At 37.7% G+C, this 26,700-nt stretch overlaps 1 protein-coding gene across 2 annotated transcripts in view; it reads right to left on the reverse strand.

The window, feature by feature from the left end:
* Positions 1 to 6,919: 6,919 nt before the first annotated feature.
* SLC7A11 (solute carrier family 7 member 11) overlaps positions 6,920 to 26,700 on the reverse strand; it is a 95,296-nt gene continuing 75,515 nt past the window's right edge. Inside the window, exons 12-13 of one of the 2 annotated variants that reach the window (XR_004313813.1) lie at positions 9,963 to 10,080; positions 6,920 to 7,604 (exon numbers count right to left, since the gene is read on the reverse strand). Coding sequence is in view for 1 of the 2 variants with exons in the window: in XM_032463545.1 (XP_032319436.1) it covers positions 10,043 to 10,080 (38 nt within the window). In the remaining variant the exon portion in view is untranslated. Of the gene's footprint in view, positions 7,605 to 9,804; positions 10,081 to 26,700 lie in introns of those variants that run through there. The other variant, XM_032463545.1, reaches the window with a different exon arrangement.

A 26,700-nucleotide genomic window follows, 5' to 3' on the forward strand; every position in this document is an offset into this window, starting at 1 on the left:
TTCCTGCTAAAAGGAATTCCTTGTCTATTCTGTGAAGATGAGAATAGAATTAGGTATGAAAGAGAAATGTTTCCGGGCAGTTCTCTTTTTTAGCACCCCTTCTAAAACTGCTCCTGAAGAGAAGAAGGAGACAGAAAAATGGTTATCAGGAGGAACTCCTGTCATTGTTCCTGAGATCTTCACACAGTTTTAACATCCATTCATCCTCTCCTAAGAAAAATTAGGGTGAAATGCAGACAATAATAGGAAATTAAAAATAGAAATGAAGGAAGTATTTAGTTCATGAAAGGCAGTATATAATTCGATGTAAAACATATTTAAGAATAAAGCTAAAACTCTCTTTTTATTGACAAATAGACTTCAAACTGTTAAATGACACAGAAACATAATGACTAGTGTAAGCGAGGGGAGGTATGACTCCTCACTACTTTGAAAGGCACTCTGACTTCTTTGTCCTATTGTATTTCTAGTCCATTTCTAAGTGCCAGTGCCCTATCAAATGCTCAAATGCAAATTCTTGAGTTCAAATAATTGTCAGCACTCTTCTGGACTCTTTTTTATTCCATCTTACATTTCTAAATCATGTTTATTTCATAACGTTAAACTCAAGCCTGATGAAATCCCTTGACAAAAGAATCGAACAAGTTGAAATTGATCTCTTAAGTGGATCAATAGAAACTTAACTGAAATGGATTGGGGATTTTATCAAACTTGATGTAGTAGAACACTAATAAGATCACTTCCAATTCACACATATAGAACTAAATTTTCAGCACAAATTGATCTGATTACTAAGGATGAATGGTCACCTTTAATAACGGATTAAGCCGGTAAAGAATTCTCTTCTTATACAAAAATCCTATTTTTTTTTCTTTTAAACTACTACAGATTGCTTTCACTTTTCTTCCTCTTGCTGAATTTTATTCACTCCTTCCATGGTCAGTTTTGAGTTTAGGATTGTTTTAATTTTCATAATTTGACCTGAATTTTTAAAGTCAGAAATATCTTCTGATGTGTTCACAAAAGGGAATTTTATAACAGCCAGAAAAGCCATGATAATACAAATGTATTACTCCAGTAAACCATAACATCCTTAAAAGTTGTTTGTAAAATAATGCAAATAGTAGTTAGTAAAGCTGTCAGTACAACAGAGGATTGTCCATTTGAAGTGTTAGTTTTGTCCATTTTGTGACTATTAATATGATAATTCAGATACATGCTTCTCAGAGATCTGTTACATGTTAGAATTCATTAATATTATTCATAAAATTTATGCACGAAAATTTGATAATAAATCTTCCAGTTGGTTGGGGAAAAGACTTAATATAGTGATGAATAAAAGCCAAAGATTTTATTTCTTAAAAAAAAATACCCTAATCTACCTCAAATCCATTTGAAATATTAGAAGATCCATCCATCCTTACTGCCACCTCTTCATTTCAACATTCAACGACTAGCCTCTGCAATGTGTCAAGTGTTGGCTACAGAATGCACCCAACAAGTTTCACTTTTCTTCAACCAAGAGGAAGAGTGTTGCTGTGAAATGCTCAGATCCTAGGAGATTTTATTGGACACTTTGCTAGTGAATGCATGTGGATGTACATTTTCCAGACCTTTTCTTCCTGGAATCATAGAATAATGCTCCATGACCTAAATCCCATGAGAAAATCAGTCTCTCTATCACTGTCTCTTCCCTATCCCTCCCTCCCTCTTTCTCTCTCCTTCCTTCCCTCTGTCCCCTTCCTTCTGTCCCTCCCTTTCCTTCTGGTGTGCCTCTCTTTGAGTCTCTGCCTCTATTGATTCCAGCTCCCCCTGTCTTACCTTATGTAAATGGATCCAAAAGCAGAAAACTTGTCTACACCTAAGAAAATGTTAACACTCAGCCAAGGCTTTGCATCTTGTTCCTGCACTCTCCTTTGCTTACTATTGGGTGTGCTCTGAATTAGAAATTCTTAAACAAATTTGTGCTTCAGTAAGGAAATAACAAGGTAAGATATTTGGTCTACTTTACTTCTAGGTTCTTAGAACCTAGATGGTTCAGATGGAGAAAATCCATCTAAAAAGTTCTCTATCTTTTGGGTTCAAGATAACTCACAGGAGTTTTATGTTGGAGTATAGATCTAAAGCCCTGGAAACTCCTGCAGTGTCCTTTTCTTTTCGGGTACTGTCTCTTTTCATCTTTGCCCAGAAGCAAACACACACTCACAAAGGCTTGTTTGTCCAGTGTAGATCTGGATGTGTACGTGGTCTTAAAACTAATACCACCATAAAGTCATGCTAACATCTTTCAACACTGGGAACTATAAGAAATAAGAAAATGAATAAGATATTATAAATACTCTCAAGTGACATGGAATTATCCCCAATTTTCCTGAAATCAGTCTGCCTTAGTTGTACTCTTTATTTTTTCTTATGTTGTTTTTGAAAATAACTTTATCATATTTTTTCTAAATGTAAAAGTAATGATGTGCTTATTGTTAAATAAATATCTGGAAAATACAGAAAACTACAAAAAAAATTAAAACACATATAATCCCACAACCCAGAGAAAATCACTATGTTTTAGAGAGAACCTACTGTGCTTACGTCAAAAAGTTCTGAGGCTAAAGTGTTAAATAGGAAATTTCTTTCTATTTCTAGACCACAGCCCACATAACGGCCACATGTTTTGCATTTTCAACACAAGGAAAGGACACTTTTTCAGGAAGAAGCAGATAGAAGAATATTTAAGATATTTAAGGGACAGAGAATAGTTACCTCAATTGTTACTAAGAGCTCACTGGTCCCATTCCCATTCCATTCACCCACCCTACCTGGTTATGTGGGAAGGAATTCAAAGGAGAGAGTGGGTACATATAAATGCCTTAACCATCCATGAGAAAGAGGATGCTTCAGCCTACTGACAGTACCAGGCCGCTCCGGCTCAGCACAGACGAAGCCCCTGCCCATTTTCAAGTGGATAACAATACCTCTTTGGCTTTGGGCAACCCATCTCCTAGAGGCACATTAACTGAAGTATTCCCACCTCTTCTTGAATAAGGAGTGAGGAAGTTCTGTGGGGAAACAGGATTTGAGCTCTTTTGGGAAGCTAAAACCATAGTAAAGGGTGTGACATGAGTATGGGCAATGAACGGCGAGCAATGGCAAAAGTTATTTAATGTGAGACAGTGGAGGAAATGAGAGATGAGGGCACGACTTACTGTGAGATCAGATTTTATCACTTCCCTCCTCTCAGTGCGCCTCCTGGAGGCGCGCTCCCACAGCCCCACTTTACTGAGTGCGACTCGCTTTGGCCAAGTGAACGTGCACGGAGTGCTATGAGTTAATGAGATGCAGAGGCTTTAAGAGCCTCTGTGTAGTTTGCTATGCCTCTTTCCTCTCTGCAGTGACAGTATTCCAGAGAGAGATGGTTCCAGCACCCTAAGTTCTAAAGGAAATACAACAAGGAGCAGAATCAGAGCTGAGCAGTGGAGGATATCAGCATGAGAGAAATGCACATTTATGGTTATAAGTTAACAGGATTTGTGTGTTGTTTATTACCATCGTCCACAATAACCTGTTCTGATGGATATATGCCACGTGCCAAAAATTTCACAGACAGATGAGGGAAGAACAGGTGACACCACCACAAGAATGGGTAAAGCAAAACCCAGCTGGAAAAACTGAGCTGCAACAGAGATTTGATTTTTTACCGAAGAGTGAAGGGTGAATTCCTGGAAGCTGCACTGACTTAGTGCTTTCACTATGTATTTGTTTTTGATTCATACATTATTTTTACTCCACATCATACTGTGAGCATTTCTCATGCTTTAAACATTTTTGGAAAACAACATTCTTAATGCTTATGTTCTATCTCATTTATTTACTTTTTGTGCCATTCACATTCATCTCCTATTTACCATTGCAATGATACTATAAAAGACATCATTATCTCTGTACTCAAGTTTTGAGTGTATTTTATAACCTTAGTTGACTGTGAATTTTACTTATTTAAAGTCTCCTTTTGTACTGTCTCTTGCATTAAATTGTAGCTCCTTATATGCACAAATTTTGTTTGTTATTTTCTCTTCATTTCCCTTGATGCTTATTCCAGTAAATTACACAGAGCTGATGCATATAATAATTATAACTAGCGAACTAACCAAATAGTGCTATGAGCATACTTTTCTCTGACTCTCATAAAGATAATTGACAGGATGGTGGAATGTTTTCTTAACAATAGCTGCTGTGTGGGTGATGTAACTGCATAAACATTTATAGGTACTTATAGGAAGGTTAATTCTCAGTTTTCTTCTACATTTGATATATATGTCCAGATGCTCATCAAAGTTCTTTAGAAGACAATTTAAGAAAAATGGCAAAAGCCAATATTTTCATATATCCAAATTCCTGTTTCCCTTCTCATTCAATAACTAAAAGCTATTAAACACAGTAAGATTTTACAAAGTCAAGATCATGACTGATTCAGTTGTAAAATAGAGAAGTCTATGAATGAAAGAAAAACTAAAATCTGTATAACTAATCATCCGTAGACGATACCCATTCATGCAGACAATCTAGATAATTCCAAAAGGGGGTGAAGGAGGAGAACTGAGCTTCACTCCAATTACCATGTCTGCTATACAATTAGACCCTAAATTCACCATATGTAAGGTACGCATGAGGCAGAGTAGGGCGAGAGTTGAGAATGACAGCCTAATCTCTGAGTTGAGCAACACAATAAATGGTGATACGATTCTCTAAGAGAGGGAAATCCAGGTTGAGGGGCTGAGTTGAAGGGGAAAAGACTCATGTAGTCATGAACATGTTGTTAAATGTGAGACCAGGGTGTTGGATGTGTACATACGCATTTAAGCATTTGTCCATTTGCTTGTAATTCCTGACACTTATCAACCTGGTTGGTGCAGTATCTAATCCTGTTCATTAGCTAGTTACATCCTGTGATTTAAACTTACAAGAGAACAGAAAAGCAGTGGAGAAATAGGAAAATGTTTTACCAAGGTAGTAAAGTAGTGAAAAATAAATGCTTACACAATAATATGCTTTAACTCATTTGGAGTAAGTGCTGGCCATTAAATATAGTCAAAACAGTTATCATGCTGTGAATTACAGGGTCTTAAACATCGCTTTAACTGATATTTGACTTGTTACAGTGTAATGGTGGGTGGAGAGAGGAGTATCACAATAAATTATTGAAGATAAATTCGAAGCCTGTCAGCAGTGATTTCTTACATGTTACTTTCATTTAAACACTGAAAGAAATGACAAAGGCATAAATAGAAAGCCAACTTAATGAAGTCTTCTTTTTTTTTAATGCTGTTCAGTAATGCTGAATCTAAACCAGTTTCCAGATAAGATTATTTCAGCACTGAAGTCAGATCTCAGGACTGGTCTGCCAGGATCGAAACTGAGATGCACTGCTAGAATTGTCTTTATTAGAATGAGTCCAAAAGGTCAATATCTTCATGTCAGCTACTTTCTGCATTTTTTCAATGTGATGGTGTCGGCAAAATCTTTTCAATTTACAAGATTTATTCTGTAGCTAAACATGTGCTGCAGATTAGTGAATACTGTATACCAGAGTTTTGAGTGTAGCAATAAATTTACATAAAGAAACACTTGAGACTTTCAAAGCTTAGGGCCTCCAGCACAAGCTAGTCTACTTTTAGCTTCTAAGAGTACTTCTGTCTGAACTGCCATTGATCTAAATTTACATTGTCATTACAAAATCAAAGCAAGTCAAAGATTATGCTGTGTTGAATTCCCATACTCTAATAGTTGTCTATGAACAGAAGTTGCTTCAAGAAAGTCAGCTGATACTGGGTATTAATCCATTCTTTTGATCATTTTATTGAGGATCTATTTAGTGTCAGACAGCATGGCATATACTAACATGATCAAAATATTAAGTCTATCTTCCCTGTCTCTCTTGGGACCTAGATATATGGCTTGAACTGCAAATTTTAAAATACTAGGAAAGTCAAAAAATTTCTCACAATTGATATGATTCTAGAGCCCTACCTTATCTTGATGCCATCTCCTTCCAGATCCATCCACATCTGAAATTGAGTTCCCTTAAGAAGACACATATGCACACACACACATACGTACATACAATTTCTGCCCACTCTCAAGACTAGTACTGCTATTAAAAATGTAGTGTTCCCAAGTATAGGATTATATGGCAGAATGTCCAGCCTTCTCCCATCTCTCTAGTTCCCTGTGTATCTCCCCCATTAAAACTCTCCCTTTTTGTCCACTCTCCTTCATCTCGCAAGACCTAACCAAATTTTTTTCCTAGTTCCATACCTGACATCTCTGTCTTATTTCATTGAAATGTTCTGACTCAAACTAAAGTCTCTCTCTGGTTTGTGACACTTTATTTCCCAATAAAATCTCTAATTTACAGAGCAAGGTTGTTCAACAGAACTTTCTGCAGTGAAGGAAACACTCAATATTCATCTCGTCTACAGAGTAGCCACTAGTCATATGTGTCTGTGGAATGTTTTTAATGTAGCTAGTATACATAAAGACTTGAATTTGTATTTAATTCTAATTAATTAAAGTTTTAACAGCCACAGGTGGCTAAGGTCTACCGCATAGAGCAGCACGACTCTAGATAAAGTAATCTCTGCCAAACATTCAAGTACTTGCTTAATAATCAGGGCTATATAAGCAACCAAGTCATTAAGTATCTCTTTATAGACTTCATTTTCTTCATGTTAAATATTTTAAAGTCTTAATGAAAAGACACCAAGGACTGAACTATCAAACCAGACTCACTTGAATCAGAGTTTCACACTTTAGTAATAATTTTGAGTTTTAAATCAATCCATGGCACAGCCAAAGCAAAGAGAAGCCTTGGATCCCTAGGGCAGCTCCCCTGGTGCTTTGTTGCCACATCAGAATACCTGCCAGCCCTGATTAATTACTAATTAATGCATGAGATCAGTAATAATGTATGTGACTACACTACCTACACAAAAGAGACCTATTTAAATCACGAAATATCTTTATTTTATACCAAATAGGATTCATGACATTTCCTAGAAGGCCATGCCCACATATCCATAGATTTCATTGCCCCCAGACCCACAGACTTCCATAAGGAATTGTTGACAGACCCAGTGCATCTGCTCAAAGCATTCCATAGATAAAAATAGACTCTCCCAACACTAAATACCACCAGTGTGTTTCCCAGGAGTTCTGTAATTGGAAGGTTTGTGAGAAGACTGACTGGGTCATCTTCGTTCTTTCTTGGAGGCATTTTTTAGGTAAAGGGAGAGAATGGACTGAAGACCTGATGCTTAACCATTTCCTTCCTACTCAAGAAATTGTGTGTCCACTGACGCCGAGTTGAGTCCTAACTTCCATGCATCCACCAGTTAGGCAGCTAAGGTGAGAATGTATTACTGGCCAAGCATCATTCAAGATGTAGTTCCATATCTGGTCCAAGTTCAACAATCCCAGAGGAGCACTGAAAATGAAATCATACTGTCACCTGCAGGTTACCTATCCTATGGAGATCTAGGTTTTTGATGTCCAATAGAAGCCACTAGTCACGTGTTGAGTCCTCGAATGTGTCTTGCTCAAATTGAAATGTTCTGTAAGTATAAAATGTACACCAGATTTTGAAGACTTTAGTATCAGAAAAGGAATGTAAATTATTTTGTTAATAATTTTTATATTAACTACATTCTTAAATGAAAGTATTTTAGATATATTTTATTAAACAAAATATATCATTAAAATTAATTTCACTATTCATTTTTATGTTTTTAACATGACTACATGAACATTTAAAATTACCTCTGTGGCTTGCTTTTTGTGATTCCCATTACTTTTCTACTGGGCTGCACTGGTCTGAAATATCCTATTTGAAATACCCTTTGCCTGTTAAAGTTCAAAGCCTCTTTGTGATCTCTTCAAATTCCCAGATATTACATTTCCATGGTACTTATGTCAAATATCTCCTCTATACACACTGTCTCCGTTTTGCTCTATATTAGCTCAGCCAAAAACTCATAACCTTTATCAGTTATTAATTTTAAGGGAAGGATTTATAAATGTAGGAACATTATTGGCAATTTATGGGCCAGAGTTGCATCTTAAGATCCCCTGCATTCTCTTTGCTTTCTTTTTCCCTTTATTCTTTGATCATTCTTCCTTTTCCTCTCCTTTCTTTTCGGTAACAAAATTTCTCTCCCTTTATCCTGCAAAGCAGTTTAGTAAGCATCACATTTTGTTTAAGCATGCTTTTGAGGTCTGTCTCTCTCTCCCTGAAAATAGGCAAAGTTTCTCCTTAGGATGAAATCTCAGGAATAATTTTTTCCTCATCTTTTTACACCTGCAATACAAAGATGAAAGCCACTGGAGAGATTTTTAGTGTGTTCCCAATCTAGAGGGGGATATAGGGACACTAAAACAAAAATGAAAATGCAATATGAAAAGTGCCACGATCAAGCACCGCACAAGATGCTGTAAGAACACAGGGAACCAACACCACTCACTGTTGATTACACAGATTAATAAGAGTAATCAGTAGCTGCATTGGTTTGGCTACATTCATGCTATGCCCTCGCCAAGGGATCACGGGACATTCATCATTCACTCTACCTCAACTTCTCTACTATAGAGATTTGCAAATTTTAAATACAATTTCATAACAAAGCCCCTCATTTAAATAAAACCTTATGGAGAAATGCAAACCTATGACTCAAATAAAAGCATAGTTACTCTGATCTTGGTGAGAGGTGTGGAGTCCCATTGATTCACTCCTCTCTGCTATTGGGAAATGCAGTAACCCTCAGGGGTACTTTGAGGAGCACAGTGTAAAAACCATTGCTCAGTTGCCTGGGCTCCCAAGAATCTCTGTTCCACCAATTTTCCATTTCTGACAAATCCTCCTCAGTCAACATGTAGGGCTGCTCTTTCAAACACCCCTAATACCAGCTTCCTGTTGTGTTTCTCACTCTCAGTCTCTCCTGATGTGTTTCCATCCAACATGGCTTCAACTCCGCTTCCTAACGGCTGAAAACATCCAAATTTAAACTCCCAACACAATTTTCATCTAAGCTGCAGGTTCAGATAGCAACACACCTGCTAGATAGCTAGACATCTCCTGTCGGCTTGAAGTTCCACGGGCTCCTCAAACTCTCCACGCTCCACACCTCACACCTGAATGATTCTTCCTTCACTATGCCTCATGTCAGTCGATGACATCTTTCTTAAAGTCAGCTAAGTTAAATACGTGGGAATGCTTTACTTTCTCTTTCACTCATCCCACACTCTCTCCATAAATTACCAAGTCCTTGTAAATATTTTTTCAGCACGTCCTGTGTGGTAGACAGAATAACGGCCCTTTAAAGATACTTCCAGCCTAATCCCCCAAACCTGTGAATATGTTACCTTATATGGCCAGAGGGACTTTGTAGATGTGATTCAGTTAAGGATGTTGAGATGAGGAGACCATCTCATATTCTCTGGGTGAGCCAACCCCAGTGTGATCATAGTTTTTATAAGAGGTAGGCAGGAGGGTTACAGTCAGAGATGTGATAACAGATACAGAAATCAGAGTGATGCAAAGAAGAGAGAACGAGCCAGGGAATGCAGGAAATCTGGAAAAGGCAAAGAAACAAATTCTTCCCTAAAGCAAGCAGATGGAACATAGTTTTGCTGAAGCCTTAATTTTAGCCCTATTCTATGACCCATTTCAGACTTCTGATCTCCAGAACTGTAGGATAATGCATCTGTGTTGTTTTTAAGCCATTAAGTATGTAGTGATTTATCATCACAGCAATAGGACCAATACACCCCTTGTATCAGTCTCTATGTCCACCACCCTGGCTTGGTTCTTGTCATGTCTTGCCTAGAACACTGTCACAACCTCTTTATTGTAGCACTTCTTACATGGTTCTCTAGAATTCAGTCTCTACTCACCACAGGGTTTTCTGAAAGCTTACCTTCCAACGAGTCATATAAAGATTTCTCACCAAGGCTGATGTATTCCCATATGGCTTGACCTTTGGCTACTTCTCCAGCTTTATGCCTTTATTCCTGCCTCAAACACCATTTGAGGTCCTGTAACAGAGAAGAACAAACCTGACTCCATATTGGATCTATTCCTTTAGCTATAACCCTTGTGCTCTGTTGCCTGTGCTGAGTCATGCTGGCTCTGTACCTTTGTAGAATAAAGTTGCCTATAGCCTGAAATACAGGACAGCCCATTTTCAAGGCTCTCATCTTTAAAGGTGTAACACTTTTCCATTCACATAGGGATAAACAGTTGCAGAACAGAGAATAATATTTGTCTTGTTGGAGATTTATAGGAACATTGTGACCAAACCTACATGGGCAGTTGCAAAAACAAAGATTTTGAGCACCAAGATGTTTGCAACAACCAGCACACCCCCTCCCCTTTTAGTATAAAAGAATTCTGAATTCTGACTTGGGTAAGATGGTTTTTTGGGACATCAATCAACCGTCTTCTCAGTCTGCTGGCTTTCTGAATAAGGTCACTATTCCCGCCCCAGCAACTCATCTCTTGATTTATTGGCCTGTCGTGTGAAGAGCAGTACAACTTTGGACTCACTAACATTCCCTGTGCACTCTGCACAATTTCTTCCTCCTTGGCGTTGTACACGTTGCATCCCCCAGCCGGAATGCTTTCCACAACCCCAACCCTCTCTTACTTCTTTAGCCTGGTGAGACTTCAATGCTCATTTATTACTCATCCCTCCAATATCTCATCTCTATTCCCCTGAGGTATGATTATGTTTTAGTATTAAATGCACCCAGAAGACCCCATGCCTGCTTCTGTTGGGCCCTTATAATACTGTCTTATATCTGTCTATGGGTCTCTTTTTTATTGGTTACCTGAGGAAAACAGTGCTTTATCTTCGAGTACACAACACTCAACCTGGCATATAGTAGTTGCTTATCATTTGTTGAATGAATTAAGTTATCGAATTAAACTACAATTAAAATATTGTCCATCTATAAAAAGATCAGTTTCAAACAAAGGGAAGGGACTAATTTCACCGCAAATTGGAATAATATTGAGCAACTGTGATAGGAACATATGTCACAAGTGAAAGAAATTTTAACGCATGTTGTAAAACATCACAATTCATTCTGTTGTTTATAACCTGGAAAATTCATCTAAGACAGGAAATATTGTGTAAAGGAAATCAGGGTTGCAATGGTAAATGTGCAGTTGAAAAGTATAAATTACCTTTGCATTGGTATGATACAGATAAGACTCGTATTTGGTCAATGAAGGAAAAGATTTTATAGGACAAAGCAGTCATTTAGAATCTATATTCATATTGGAACTCAAATCAAAATCTTTGGAATGATCTTCTATTGCCACATTTATCTTACTATGTAGCTGAAAAGTTAATAAGCCCATCTCAAGGCTTCTTTTTGTTGCTTCATTTGCTACAGAGTTAAAGGAAAATTGTGGAGAATATCTTATGATTCATGTGATATATTTATTTGAATATTATACTACCTGGAAACTTGATTATTAGGTCAAAAATTTTGTCAGGCAAGCTGAGAAGTGAGAAAGTTTGTTCTATGCTTCATTTTTCTCTGAAATCTAGAAAACTGTTGTGAATTCCCTGGATAATGAAGCAGAGGACTGTGGTAGCCCAGGAGTGAGATGGATGTCTCTTGCTAACAAGGCAAACCAAAGATCCTCTATTCTTCTTTGTTTTTTTATGGGCCTCTGTCTTTTACGGGCCTCAGATGCATAAATAGCTAAAGAAATGTGTGGTAATTTACAACATGTATTGACAATTATTTCATTAGTACACACACTTCTATTATAGCTCCTCAGCATCACTTTGATTTCCTGTTAAATAATCCCCCTTCTATTCTAAAAACTGATTTGAATTGAACACATCATTATTGCAATATTACGGTTAATTTGTTAAAAACTATTTTCTTTTGAAAATACCACTAAGCAGTTTCTCAGTTCATGATCCTTCACCTTGATCAGCCCGTGCAGTCCCTCTCCTGGTTTCGTCACTGTCGTTGTGTTGTTATTGTTGTTAACTTCCCCCTATATCCACATCACCGTTCGCCTTGCCTTCCAAATTTCCCGCTTAGAATGCTTTAGCTGTCACCTAAAAATGCTGGCTTGTGGCTTTCTTCATTATCATGTAGTTCTAAGTATTCTGTAATTTTTTTTTTTTTACCTAAGAGTTTCTTAGCAGTCTCTTTTTATTTTTAAAACATTTTTTATTGAGTTATAGTCATTTTACAATGTTGTGTCAAATTCCAATGTAGAGCACAATTTTTCAGTTATACATGAACATACATATATTCATGGTCACTTTTTTTTCACTGTGAGCTAGCACAAGATCTTGTATGTATTTACCTGTGCTATACAGTATAATCTTATTTATCTATTCTACATATGTCTGTCAGTATCTACAAATTTTGAAATCCCAGTCTGTCTCTCCCCACCCCCTGCCCCCTTGGCAACCACGTTTGTATTCTATGTCTATGAGTCTGTTTTCTGTTCTGTACTTATGTTCTTTATTTTTTTTTAGGTTCCACATATGAGCGATCTCATACGGTATTTTTCTTTCTCTTTCTGGCTTACTTCACTTAGAATGGCATTCTCCAGGAACATCCATGTTGCTGCAAATGGCGTTATGTTGTCATTTTTATAGCTGAATAGTATTCCATTGTATAAATATACCACTTCTTCTTTATCGAGTCATCTGTTAATGGACATTTAGGCTGCTTCCATGCTTTGGCTATTGTAAATAGTGCTGCTATGAACATTGGGGTGCAGGTGTCTTTTTGAAGTAGGGTTCCTTCTGGATATATGCCCAGGAGTGGGATTACTGGGTCATATGGTAAGTTTATTCCTAGTCTTTTGAGGAATCTCCACACTGTTTTCCACAGTAGCTGCACCAAATTGCATTCCCACAGGCAGTGTAGGAGGGTTCCCTTTTCTCCACAGCTTTTCCAGCATTTGTCATTTGTGGACTTTTGAATGATGGCCGTTCTGACTGGTGTGAGGTGATACCTCATCGTAGTTTTGTTAGCAGTCTCTTTTTAAGATTACAGACATACACACCTCTTAAAGCACTCCTTTAATGGTTAATTTTTAATTTTACTCTATTATTGTCATAGTCTCCAAGATATTGATTGCTTGAGATTTGATTGGCTTTCATTGAGTCCCAATAAGAACTCAATTCTTGTGGCTGGTCCATGGGTGCTCAAAAATAATATTTACTTATTGGGTATTAAATACATATATGTATATATACATATATACAATTTTATGTATAATTAATTAGATATATAGAATTGTGATTTTCTAACATTCTGTATGTTCCTGTCTTGTGTGTTTGACCTAACCAATTTCTGAGGAAGTGTTAGCATTTCCAACTAAAATTGGTAATTCATCCAAATCTCCCTGTTGTTATGTCCACTGCTCACCCCCACTTTGCCTCTATTTAAAAAAAAAAAAAATTTAAAACCAAGAAACCCAGAGGAATGTGGAATTGTTAATTAGAAGTAAAATCATTTTTACAAGCTATGGCCTCAGGGCAGGGTTGTAGAAGTGAGGCCTGTAATTTGACTTGAATTGCCTTCCTATTCGCAGGATTTTCCAGTGGTGAGAACCTGGCAAATTATACCTCTACTCTTAACATTTCCCCACAGCTGGATAAGGCACTGTCCACGTGTGCACCATCCAGTCTGCCCTGTGACCTACGGGAATCCCAAAGGACCAGCAAAACTCATCATCAATCCTTCCCATCAGTTCTCCTACCGACGGAGGTTTCCTCTGCTTTTGCCTAGTAAACAAAGAAGATTCAGTACTTATGAATAGACTGAAAATAAAACATTTGGTGGTTGGAGAATAGGAATAATTTTTAAATGCTTTTATTTAAAGACATCTAAAATGTGCCAGACACTTACCACGTGACTTCGGACAAACTGCTTGATTCCAACTTGCCTCATAAAGTTGTCATGAAGATTCAATGAGTTAGTAAATAGTGCTTAGAACAGGGCTAAAGGCATGTAGTATGTCTTCGTTAAACATTAGTTATTTTTATCTAATTGCTGGCTGCATTTCACTCTTCCTCCTCGTTCCAATTTCTTGATTTAGTCATGATTTATGTGAATGGGTGTCTGCGTATGTGAGGGGTGTGTGTGTGTGTGTTTCTGGAGAAAACCTTTTGTAGTTAGTACTAGCTCCAGGAATTCTGCCTCCTCAAAACCCTTCACGCATTCAGTTGTGCAGGAACCTGAACGCCACGCTTGGATTCTGCTCGTGGTTGGTTAGTAAATAGCACAAACTATTTACTAACTCATTGAATCTTCATGACAACTTTATGAGGCAAGTTGGAATTAAGCAGTTTGTCCAAAGTCATGTGGTATGTGTCTGGCACATTTTAGATGCCTTTAAATAAAAATTTGCGTTTTTGTCTGAGTTTTCCTCTTGATCGGAAGAGATGCACAAACTCAGGCATTGTAGAGAGGCGGCCAGTATAGGGAAGAAGAGATAAATGACAGGGTCACACAGAGACAGAGATGAGAAATGGAGAGAGCGTTGCCTAGCTTCCTGTAGCTTCCAGTGCCAGACCTGGGGCCCTTTCTGAGGCCAGGCTGCATTCCTGACAAATGGGCCTTTGAGCCATGGCTCTATCCATATCATAGTCCCTCTTTTGCTTCCGTTACTTGAACTGGTTTCTGTTACTTGCATCTAAAAGTGTCCTAAACAATATAATATAATATACCACAACAACCTTGGTAAGGCTGAAACATGCTTATTAAAGGTGGGATTGTGTCTTTGATGGCTTCCAGGATCAGGAGATAGAAGAGGAATCACTGTTTGACATCCTTTCATTTACCACAGACCTGAAACCAGAAAGCCCAGAATGGCTGTCGACTTGACCAAAATATGAGAACTCGAGCATGACATCAGTGGAAGTATTCTGAAACTACAGTATACTGTCATCATCCAAAACAGACATCCAGCTTCAATCCCGAGTCCTGGCAGGTGCCCCTGTTCTTTCCCTGCTCAGTCCCCCTGCCTTGTTCCATTTCCCACCCAGCTCATCAAGCTCGCTCCCTGGGGGACACTCTTCTCTTTTCACATCCCCTCCAATGGAAAGCCATTAAGTCACATCATCTTCAACTGCCAATCTTATCCACCCATTTAATCAAAGAGTATGTTGAGTAGTTGACATTTTCCAGGTACCATGCTTAAGTCAAACTGTGTATACAAAATGCAAAAGAGATGTTTTCTGAACCCATGAAGGTGCATTTCTATGCAGCATACTCTTAAGTGTGAAGGGCTGGGGAAAGAGGAGAGGGTTCCTTCCCATAGCTGATGTTTACTTCCATGCAGAAGGCACTGTGCTAGGGAAACACTCTTAGCCTCATTCTAGATGAGTAGTGTCTTACTCTTACTGGTGAGTTTGGAAAGAAAAAAAAAAAAAAAAAGCTGAGTGTTTGTGTTTTCTCTCTTGGGAGCCATCCTGACCTCAGAGGGCATTAATTCTGCTATGCCGCTCCACATCTTAAATTTTATAGAGTCAGAGACCCACGGGAAAGAGGCCTCAAATGGTACAAGACTGCCTGCAGTGAGAGGAGTAAATCTCCCTAACCCTAGGGTTCAATGTTACAAAACCCACCTGCCCATGGCTATGAATCACATTCTTCTCCCTTAGCTGCATCAGCAATAATGGCGATATTTTGTTCTCCTATCTGTCTTATAATTTTGACTTATGCCTTAATTGATTTATAATTCAAGTGGGGAAGAGAGGTGTTATTTACAAGCCTCCCCAAGAAAGTTGATGCTGCGTATCTCAAACCCTTTCCTCTCACCTGAGCTCTTGCCCTCTAATCTAAGGATCAGAGAATGTCTCCAGATGGAATTTTCAGTACGTCAAATTGAGCGCATCCCAAATGGAAATGTGCTCCAACCGCTTCGTACCAGGAAACCAGGCGTTTACCACCAAGCATGCGTGTTAAGTCCATGCATTCAGGCTTGACAGCATGAGGTCACCTATGACTCCTCCTCTGAATCCTCTATAGTAAGTCAGGCACAAAGTCTGGTTTCTCCTCCAAAATTTCTCATTCATCTGCCCTTTTAGCTCCAATCCCAGTCTAGACTTCTTCACAGCTGTTTACTGCAAAAGCTTGTCAGCTAGATTTTGCTGATCCCAGAGTTTTCCTCATAAACTCTAGCAGAGCTGACAACCCTGTTCCGTTGCCACTCTGACTGTATGACTCCCTTCAGAAATGCCCTCAGCAGCTTCCATCTTCAGATCAAACTCATTTTCCTGATTCAAAGGCACCACTGTAAGTGGACGTGATACAATCAACCTCTCTGTATTTACTACCCTTGACTCTACTCAGCCTTAACTCTTTTATTAACTAAAAGCATAGTGTGCTTTTAGTTCCTGCCTTTCATCAAATTGTAAACCACACACACATCATCATCATCCAAAATCAGCTTCGACTCTCTTGACCATCTCCTCCAAATGTTTAAGGTCAAATGCAAAGCCCAACACACATTTTCACAGTTAATCACACATTGTATTCAATTGTGTGTTCCTGTGGTTTATTACAAATTCTTCTTTATCCAAGCTGAATTACTGTGAGTTCTTTGGGCTGAAGAATCATGGTACATTTCCCATACCATAAAGCTCATTGTTAATCATATAGCTGATACAAAATAAACATTTAATGACTGATTAACTTATAAATCAAGTAACTGTATTTACCTGAGAGATGCTTTGATTCAACAGTCTGAAATTTCAGAGGGATTTGATAATCAGAATTTCTACCCTGACCTCTCTAACTTTCTCTGTTGCCTGAGGCAAGCCATTTTAACTATTTTTGTTAATCCAAAAATGGAAGTAAGACTTGTCATCTGTTTTATTCATAGACAATGGTGAGGAGTATCCTAGTCAATGCAAAGCACATGGCTAATACAAAGTTTAATAAAAATGATAAATAACATCTATTACAAAATTGAACCATTGTTCAATTTCTTCTGCCCTTTCAGTCCTCTGATTCAATACTCTCTCGCTGAAATCTGAGAGCTTTAATTTGAGAAAGTGTTTTACTAATAATCATAGACTTTCTACATTAACCTTTTCATATCATTAGGCACAACTGGATGATATCAAATTATTCTTTTAAGGAAATCAATATATCACTATAAGTGCATAAGAGAAACATCTAGTTAATGGAACTTCAGGATAGGGGAACTTGGGTATCAAAAACTGTATCAGAGCGAAATGGCAAAATGGATAGTTCCTGACTTCAGTTCCCCTCACAGAAAGAGCAACTAGCAATTAACCCCAGGTAAGATGCTTTTGTGAAGATACCAAGAAACCAGAACATGGGGGTGAGGCTGAAGCATCCCTTTGAGCCAAAAAAAAAAAAAAAAAAAAACAACCACACACATTAGAAGGGTAGGAAGGATGGTTTTCCTTTGACCATGTCTCCCCTTCCCCAGGCCAGTATACCACCAACCTAGCAGGTCCTCCCTGGCCTATAGTTTCTCCAGTGGAGAGATCCAGGTGGACACCCAGCTTCCTCAGCATTCCAGAAGGCTTCCCAGGAAATCCATGTAGGTATGGCCTCACAGGGATAACTGGGGGAATCAGCTAGAGATGGAGAAGAGGAACAGAGCTCGCAATTACCAGTGCATAGATCCTGGCAGACAACATTTCTGCTGGCAGTGCGTCTGACCTCAGATCTCAGCCAGCGGCTCTGCCCATCCGCAGACCCAAGATGGTGGCCCTGTCTGGCCAGAGAGCTTAGTAGGAAGTCCTGCCTGGTTTGGGTGTACAGCCAGCAGGCTGCCCCAATGGCAGAATCCATTCTCCAAAACTGCCAGGACAGTGAAGCAAGTCAGCAGCTCCACTCAACTGCTAGGCCTGGCCTCTAGCCCCGCCTGACTAGCAAAACCAGCCAGAGACTCTGGGCACTTGTGAAGCTCATGCTGGTTGCCCAGCTGAGGCCAAGAGCCAAGCTGGCAGCCCAGCCCAACTGCAGAACATAACTTTGAGCCCCGTCTGCAAGGGAGCCCAAACCATGAGCCTAGGCAGCCTCAAGCCGAGCCTACAATAATGCCTAACTGCTGAGCACAGCAAGCAGCCTCTTCCAGGCAGAGAGCCCAGCCAGTAACCTTGCCCAATCATGGAACATACCCGTGGCCCCACCTAACCAGGAAGCTTGGACAGCAACACTTAGCGACCACGGATCACAGCCTCCAGCCCCACCCAACTGCAAGGTACAGCTGGTGGCCCTGCTCAACCAGGGGTCCCAGCCAGAGACCTCGCCTTAGAATAGAGCCAACCAGCTTGATCACAGGCTACAGCCCAGCCTAAATACAGAGTCCCGCCAGGGGCCCCCTCCAGCTGGGAAGCACAGCCTGATGAATACAGATACAAAAATTCCAAAAAACAAAACCAAAAAAACTCTAGCAAACCAAAATCAACATTAGAAGGACTGCACAAAATCACCAAATGGGATTTATTTCTGGAATGTAAAGATGGTAAGATATATACAAATCAATACATGTGATTCATCACATTAATAGAATGAAAGATAAAAATCATGATCTTTTCAATAGACGCAGAAAAAGCATTTGCCAAAACAGAACATCCTTTCAGGATAAAAACTCTCAACAAGCTGAGCATAGAAGGAATATCCCTCAACATGATGAAGGTCATAGACAGCAAACCCACAGCTAACATCATCCCTAACTGGAAGTTTGTATGTTTTTCCTCTAAGACGAAGAACAAGACAAGAGGGCTACTCTCACCACTCCTACTCAACATAGTAACAGAAGTCCTAGTCAGAGCAGTTAGATAAGAAACAGAAATAAAAGGAACCCAGATCAGAAAGGAAGAAGTAAAATTGTCTTCTGTTGCAGCTGACATGATCATTTATTTAGTGAACTATAGATATTCCACCAAAAAATGACTACACAAATATTCTCTGATCTCGCTTGTATGTAGGAACTAAAAAGTCGAATTCATAGAAAGTGGATTGGTGGCTACCAGGGGCTGAAGGGTGAGGGGAATGAGGAGATGGTCAAAGGGTAGAAGTTTTCTGTTATAAAATGAATACATTCCGTGGATGTAATACACAGCATGGTGACTTAGTTAACAGTACTGTGTTGTGTATACACTTGAAATTTGTTAATAGGTTTTAAATGTTGTCTCCATAGAAAAAATGTAACTGTGTGTGGTGACGGATGAGCTAACTAGCCTTAATGTGGTAATCATTTCACAATACGTACATTTATCGAGTCATCACATTGTACTAAACTCACACAATATTATTTGTCAGTTATATCTCAATAAAGCTGGGGGAAAACTGTATCAGAGAATTCCATGCTTTCCATGGGAGTGTTCTTTAAATTATCTTAAATAATTTTTCTTACTTTATTCCCCTAATTCCTTAAACAAAATTCTTTTTCTCTTCCTAGAAGAGCCACTTTTCATCCATTGTGAATGATGAAGAGTGGGAAAAAAAAGAAAAATTTACTCTTTGTATTTGTATAGAGCCAAAAATAAATTCAAATATTTATAGCATTGACATTTTTTATATTAAACCATTAGAGTCAAATGTATGATACCTTTACTTGTAAGACAATAACTCTATTAGCAATAGGTCATGTAAGGTAGATTTTGTGTAATGTTTTCATTTGGACAAAAAATAAATTTTCAAAGTTAAGATTAACTTTAAAAATTATAGCACCAGAGGAATATCTCTCAAAAAAAAAATTACAAACCATCCTAGAGATGATAGTTGGTGGGTGTTCAATACCGTAGATCAGATGTAATCTAAGTTGGAAGAGAGGGGTAAACATGCTAAGGATAGACAAGAATAAAGTTCCTGGAAAAAAGATTTCCCTCCTTTGTTGATTACATATTCTGGTAATTATTTTCTCTTTCAATAATATGTGCAGGGCCTACTGCAGTTTACAAATACTTCTGGCAGTGTGAACTAATTAGGCAAAATAGAAGAAGAATAGGAATGTAACAAAATAAATTCTTTTTTTTACTATTGAAAGAATTCTATTTAGAAGTTTTAGGGGAGGGTAAGATTTGAAATGGTGATAAGGTTCAGCGTTCACATTCTGTGTGGCTGTCACTGGTCTGTGCCATCTCCCTTACACAGGGTAAAGACCGAAGTCTTGAACATCGCCCAATAAGCTCTCTACAACTGCTCTTCTCCGGAGGTGCATTATGTACTTTGTCCTGTGTTCTAGTTGCTCTGGTCTTGAATTTATATTCTTAAACAAACCTTGCTTCTTACTGGCTCAGGGCCTCTATCACACAGTCCACCTTGCCTGTAACGCTCTCCATCCTCCCTCCACGTTACCTGGTTCGTGAGCACCCAGCCTTCCATATCAGTCATACTACATCCTTAGGAAAGCCTTCCCCAACCTCCTAGACCAGACCATATCTGGGTATGCTGCCTTCTAGCACCCAAGACTTACCCTAATTCTTAACAATCCACTTGAATGATTATGAAAAAATACACTGTGCCCTCAACTTCACGAAGCAGAGGCAGTACCAACTGCTAGCACGGTCTCCCCAGCACCCATCATACTGCTTGGCATAGGGAAGGTGCCTAGTGAATTTCTGTTTAATCAATAATTAAATTTTGATTTTAACACATTGAGTAACAAATTCTGAAAGGAACACAGCAATGGGGGAGTAAGAAGAAAACAGAAGTTTAAGGCAGAATTCAGAACATGAAATAAATTTGTACATTGTGTTTAGACTTTAGGAAATAGAATACAGAACGATAATAATGACATGTTGTTCTATAATTATAATGTTAATTACTTTGACAAAAGTAAGATTAGTTTCTCTTATTTTTAAGAAAAACTAGAATGAGAGGAAAGTAACCGGCTTGCTCACACATTTCTTAGGGTTATACTCATTTATACTTACTAACTTATTTCATTACAGCTGGAGGGTATTTCAATTTTTGTAATAATTTAACCTGAATTAACACCTTTGAAATCTTGTTTCATGTCTTTTGGAGATTAATAAATCTTCAAAGCTAAAATTTTAAAGGGTATTGAAACCTAATTATATTTTATTTCTGAATTCTTTCAAACATCAAAAATTTTAAGATCATAGTTTTTAGTTAATGCCTGCTGGTGACCAGGTGTTTTTAAGCTTAAGACTATAAAAACAAAAAGTGGCTATGAAGACCTGACCTTCAAAGTCAGATTTCTAGAGTCTGCAAATACAATTTGTAGGGCATGTGGGGGCAAAAACAACAGTATAGTTATCCATGACCTGCCCACCTATCCCAGGATCCATCATCTCAATTTTTTATAAATTAGATATAGCTTAAAAATTAAAGTAGAAAATTACTAGATGTAGTTCAGTTGCAAAAGTCTTTTGTGAACCTAAATCAGCATGTTTAAGAACCTAATGTTAGTGTTTAAAAATTATTAGCCATTATATATTATCTAATTTTTCCTACACATTTTCCTTAAATATATTTCCAGTCATATTCATTCATTTAAAAGTAAGTATATCTACATATCATATGGTTTGTATTTCTTTTCAAATTTGCTTAAATTTAACAGGTGCAAAAGTTATTAGTTTCCTTTTTCACTCTTTTCCCAAAATATGTCATCCGGAATAAGTGCTATTTAATCTCCCATGTCTACTTCAAAGAGAAATTTGGTCATCAAAAATATAGATTTTCTTCTGCTCTCCAGTTCAGACCATTAGATTTGTTTTCAAATTAGTATTCTGAAAAAGATAGCTTATGAAGAATATAGGAACGTAAATGTCTTTTCATGGGAAGAGATCATGGTAGGTCATTTGCTCATTTCCTCTATTCAAGACCCACCTACCAACATGGAGTGCGGAGCAGGGTGGGGTGGAGGTTGGGGAGAAAGAGAGAAGGAACAAGAGTGGACAGAGACTGAAACTCCCCAGCTTTCTCACAATCTGGAGGTAGGACATTTCACAGAATTCCGCAGAATCTAATGGATTGCTTACATTTAGAGGTGATACAAACTGCTTCTAAAAAAAGTTTATCTTGAAACCTAATGATGAAAGTTATTTGTTTATTTATTGAATTTATTAATCTAAACATTAACTGAGTACCTATTATGCTTTAGTCAGTAAAAGACAGTAAAAAATTAACTGCAAATCCAGGGAAAGAAAGTTACCAAGCAAATCAGTTACAATGGTGTACAACGAGTTCCACAAAGAGGTGTGCCCCGGATGATGAAGATGGTCAGGAGTCAGGTCCTGAGCCAGCTGGGGGAAAGTTTCTGGAAGAGATGACTTTTGAACCCAATCCTGAACATTGGGTAGAATTGTGCGATGCTGGGCATGAGAGACAGAAACAGGGAGCAGAGGAATATCGTTCCTGTAGGAATCTGCAGTGTGTCAGGTGAAACAATGGCAACTTTCCTCAACCACTAAGAAGACATTTACTATTGTGGCAGCAAATATGGAAGTGGTCATTCGTAGCTGGAGAAAGTAACGTGGCAGATTATGGAAAGCCCTGCATGTTATACGGAAGTGTGGACTTTACCCACCCAGAAAGACATAAATGTGAAACCATTGAGGATATTTATCATATTTGTGTTTTAGAAAGAACGCGCTGGGAAAACTCTTGCAGGCTGAATTAGAGTTAGACAAGAGATGAGACTTTAGTTAAGAGGCAGGAAAAAAGACTAAGTAGCCAAATGCTTCAGAGTACAGGACAGATGGGTAGGCCACGAGGAAGAAGAATATCTACAGTGTTTGATGAATCTGCCACCACTTTCAGGAAATTGCTGTTAAGTGGGATACTTCAACAAATTCACAGAATCAGTGATAGAAAAACCCAATCACTAAAACCAAAGCCTTCAACTTAATAGAATGTATATCGCTTTAAAAACACACACACACACATCATGACTTTTATTAGGTAAGCTATCAAATGTTTATTTCATTTCCATTTAAAATATTTCAACTAAAAATATGTACAAAAATACATACACAAAGGTTGAAGCAACTAGAAGCGTGACAGGAATATATATACATAAACACAATTGAAATTAAATTCAATGCAACATTGAGTGACATCATATTGCACCAAAATTTATTCCATACAAAAACACATGCATCAAGAGTTTCCATCAGATGAAAGCACACTTATTTCATAGTATCTTACCACTTACACAAATAGCCCATAAACACCATCTGGCAGTGTGATTGCTGTACCAGAACTCTCCCCAGAGGCAAATCATTAATCTGTAGAAAAATCCATTTTATTTCATGTATCACATGCTGGCAGAGGCATCAGTGCCAGAGAACCCTAAGAAACACAGCACGATCCACAAATGAAAGTCCCTTTGCACCATTTATATTTTCATAGTTAAATATCTTAGTACCTCTAATATGGTTGGGCTAAAGATGAAGAAAAGGAATTTGGGTTTTTAAGAATTTATCAATCTGAGACATTGTATAAAATTTGTATGAAAGACGCACAATCCCCTTTACCAAGTTTCCTTATCACAGTGCCAGGAGGAAGAAATGCCACCACAGATGAGGACAATTTAGGACATTAAGGCTCACTCTCCCTCAGCTGGACTTCTTGTTGCATTTTATAGCACAAGGCCAAACCCACCTCTCCCCTCACTCCTCAATCTGGGGAATGGTACAAGGTCATGACAGATGCATTCCAGATCCAAGTGAAGGGATAGAGCTGGTCTATAAATTAACCTCTAAGCACAGATCAAAGAGACAGCTGCGAGCACGGCCCTCCAGAATAACCTACTACTTTCCCACTGGGCTAAATTCATTCCATCGGTGCAAATTACTGATGCTTGTCACAGACTAAGAAAGACATTTAAATACATTCACATATAGTTCCTAACACTATGTTGACACAGACGTACCAATACATACGGAGTTTTCTATTCCTTGATAGTTGAAAAAGAAATGATTCTTACCAGGTCAAATTGTAACCCAAAGCTCACTAAACCCATTTTTATAGAGTCAATACAGATAAACACACAATAAAACAACATGAAAGATTCATCGTGAGATGAACTCGGAGTCAACAACTGCAAACCATCCCTACCAGTGCATCACTACCATCTAATCAGCCCTATGATAAGTAAAAATCAAGCTCTAGGAAACCCAGAGTCAAGTCTTTGTCAGAAAACTAGGACAAATTCAATTCACGAAGCATTCAATACACGAAGCTACTTGTCTTTCCTCTTTCTTTGACTTATTATAAAACCACAGGTAGTTAACATTTAGCATCAGCGAAAAATTCTATGTTTGTTCGCTAGTTTGTCAAAAAAGAAGACACCGTATTACACGGTAATAAGCAATTTTTTTTAAACTTCTGATGCTTATGTTCACAAAGTTCCCAAAATGCTGACAGGTACTACTGAAAATTCATTACTATTGTGCTACAATTCATCTACAAAAGGATAGAAATTTGGGGCAAATGCCTGTGTTCAAACTAACCAAGAATAAAGTGATACGTCACTCTCTTAACTTAGATAATGTCAAAAGACGAACCCTGTTTTCAAACTGTAAGTATCAATAGTTAAATTCTAAATTTATAGCAGCAGTAATAACATTCACAAGGGAAAACTATTAAGTAAAAAAGTTCTCCAAGAAGAGAATCAAAATAATCTGGGATGACTTAAAATTTTTAGAGGGTTCTTGTGGTTTACATGATAACCATAGCACTATAGAGCAATTTAAAAGAGCAATTTAAAAGTGCTATGTGGTAGTGTTTGAAATCATTAATATACACAGTAGTTTAACGTAGATCATTTCTATTTTGTTATAAGCATACACTCATTTTAAACAATCTGTGTTCTATTTCTCCAATGTATTTTTACTTTATATTACAATAGCCAGTAAGCAGAAAATTCGAATGCAGGAGAAATGCTAGGGAAAAAAATAATTCAGAAATCCTTTAAAATAAATCAGTTTAAACCTAGAACCAGGGAACCACATCGCATTGGCCCCTGGTGCAACACGAATGTGCTTCCGAGCATGCACAGAAGAATGTTACTCAGTAGGAGTAAGTGAGGTCTCACTTCACAAACCCTCATTTAAGTCAGGCCCCTCACAACCCAACCAGTTATATAGCTGTAACATCCAAAGCACTAATCTGTTTTCCCACAAGATGCTGTGCAAAACATCCTGCTGCACAAAGTACTCTGAACACAGTCACTGCTGCAAAAGAGATTACTGTGCATTAGTTTTTAGTTTTTTTGGTTTTTTTCCTTTCTTTCTCTTCAGCATTCAACATGGCCTTTAGAGGCTTCAACAAGAGGTAATAAGGACTCAGGAGGCAAGTCTTCCAACGAAGAAATTAACTCACTTGAAAGTCATACTTTTAAAAATAAAATCAGTAGTGTATATGTTGAGGGAAAAAAAGTATATTCACTTTAAAACCAGTGTATCCATCTGTATGGCTCCAGATACCTAATGCGCCAGTTTCTTGAGAGAACTGCTATCTATAAAACTGCTAAGGCAGTTATTGATACTCCAAATGTACCCTTGATCCAAGTAGCCAAAATACACACATGTAACAGATAACTGGAGACTGTCACCATCCTCCAGTGATATTTTAAAGCCAATGATAATAGAGAGAAGGAGGAGGGAATTCCCAAGGAAGTGATCCAAGTGATAGTTTCACACTACGAATATCAGGTAATTATATCAAATTAAGACTCATTTCTATCTTGAAAATGTAATTGCATAAATTTATACAGGTAGCTGTATAAATTTAAATTTAGACTCACTCCTATCTTGAAAATATCATGTCAAAAAATAAAAGACAAAACAAAGGGAATCGCTGATTCATTCAAAAAACAGAAATGGTTCAAAAAGATCAAGTTAATATCCTGATGAGGACGTAGAGAAAGACAGTATCTCACAACATATGGAAAACTGGAGAACTTTCTGTGAGACCACATTGTACACCTTCGTGAATTTGTATCAGATCTAAAAACAGACCAAGTATTTCTTTTTAGACTCCAAATAATTTGAAAATGCAACAAAAAGAAGGATTATCTCCCCAGATTGGCTATTAAAATATTGTTTTAAGTACAGTACTAATAATACATACAGGTTACAATTTTAGGTTTTAAATATATTGGGATAAAGTGAAAATACTATATGGGAAATTTAACCTAAAATACATTTATAAGTAATAATTGTTTTACCTATATATAAATAATGTAAACAGAAGCTGTCACGATGACTCATTATCTACTCTAATTTGTATCCGCTGTGGGCTTCTTGTCAGTTGCACAATGCCATGCTTTTATTCCTGACTTTGAATGGTTAGGAAAGTAGAATGTAACTTTGTAAACATCATCAGCACTGACATAAAGCATATCACATAGGGTAAAATGGAGCAAGGTTTTATTTAAGTAAAATCAAATTTCTGGACTCATCTGCATTCGAACCCCAAATCTCTCTATATTTCTTTCCAGACTTAAAAAAAAAAAAAAGCTACAATTAAATTCCCATTCTTTGTTTATCTATCATTCAGAACTGACACATCAAATGTCAACAGAGACACTTTCTCCTTATATATCACATATAATAAATATTATGAGAAAGTTACTTATATAGAAAGATTTCAGTTAACTCACTACTTTATTACTTGAATATATATCCTACAAATCCCCCATGCTTA

Source organism: Camelus ferus, chromosome 2, assembly GCF_009834535.1.
Source record: "Camelus ferus isolate YT-003-E chromosome 2, BCGSAC_Cfer_1.0, whole genome shotgun sequence".
Taxonomy (NCBI): Eukaryota; Metazoa; Chordata; class Mammalia; order Artiodactyla; family Camelidae; genus Camelus; species Camelus ferus.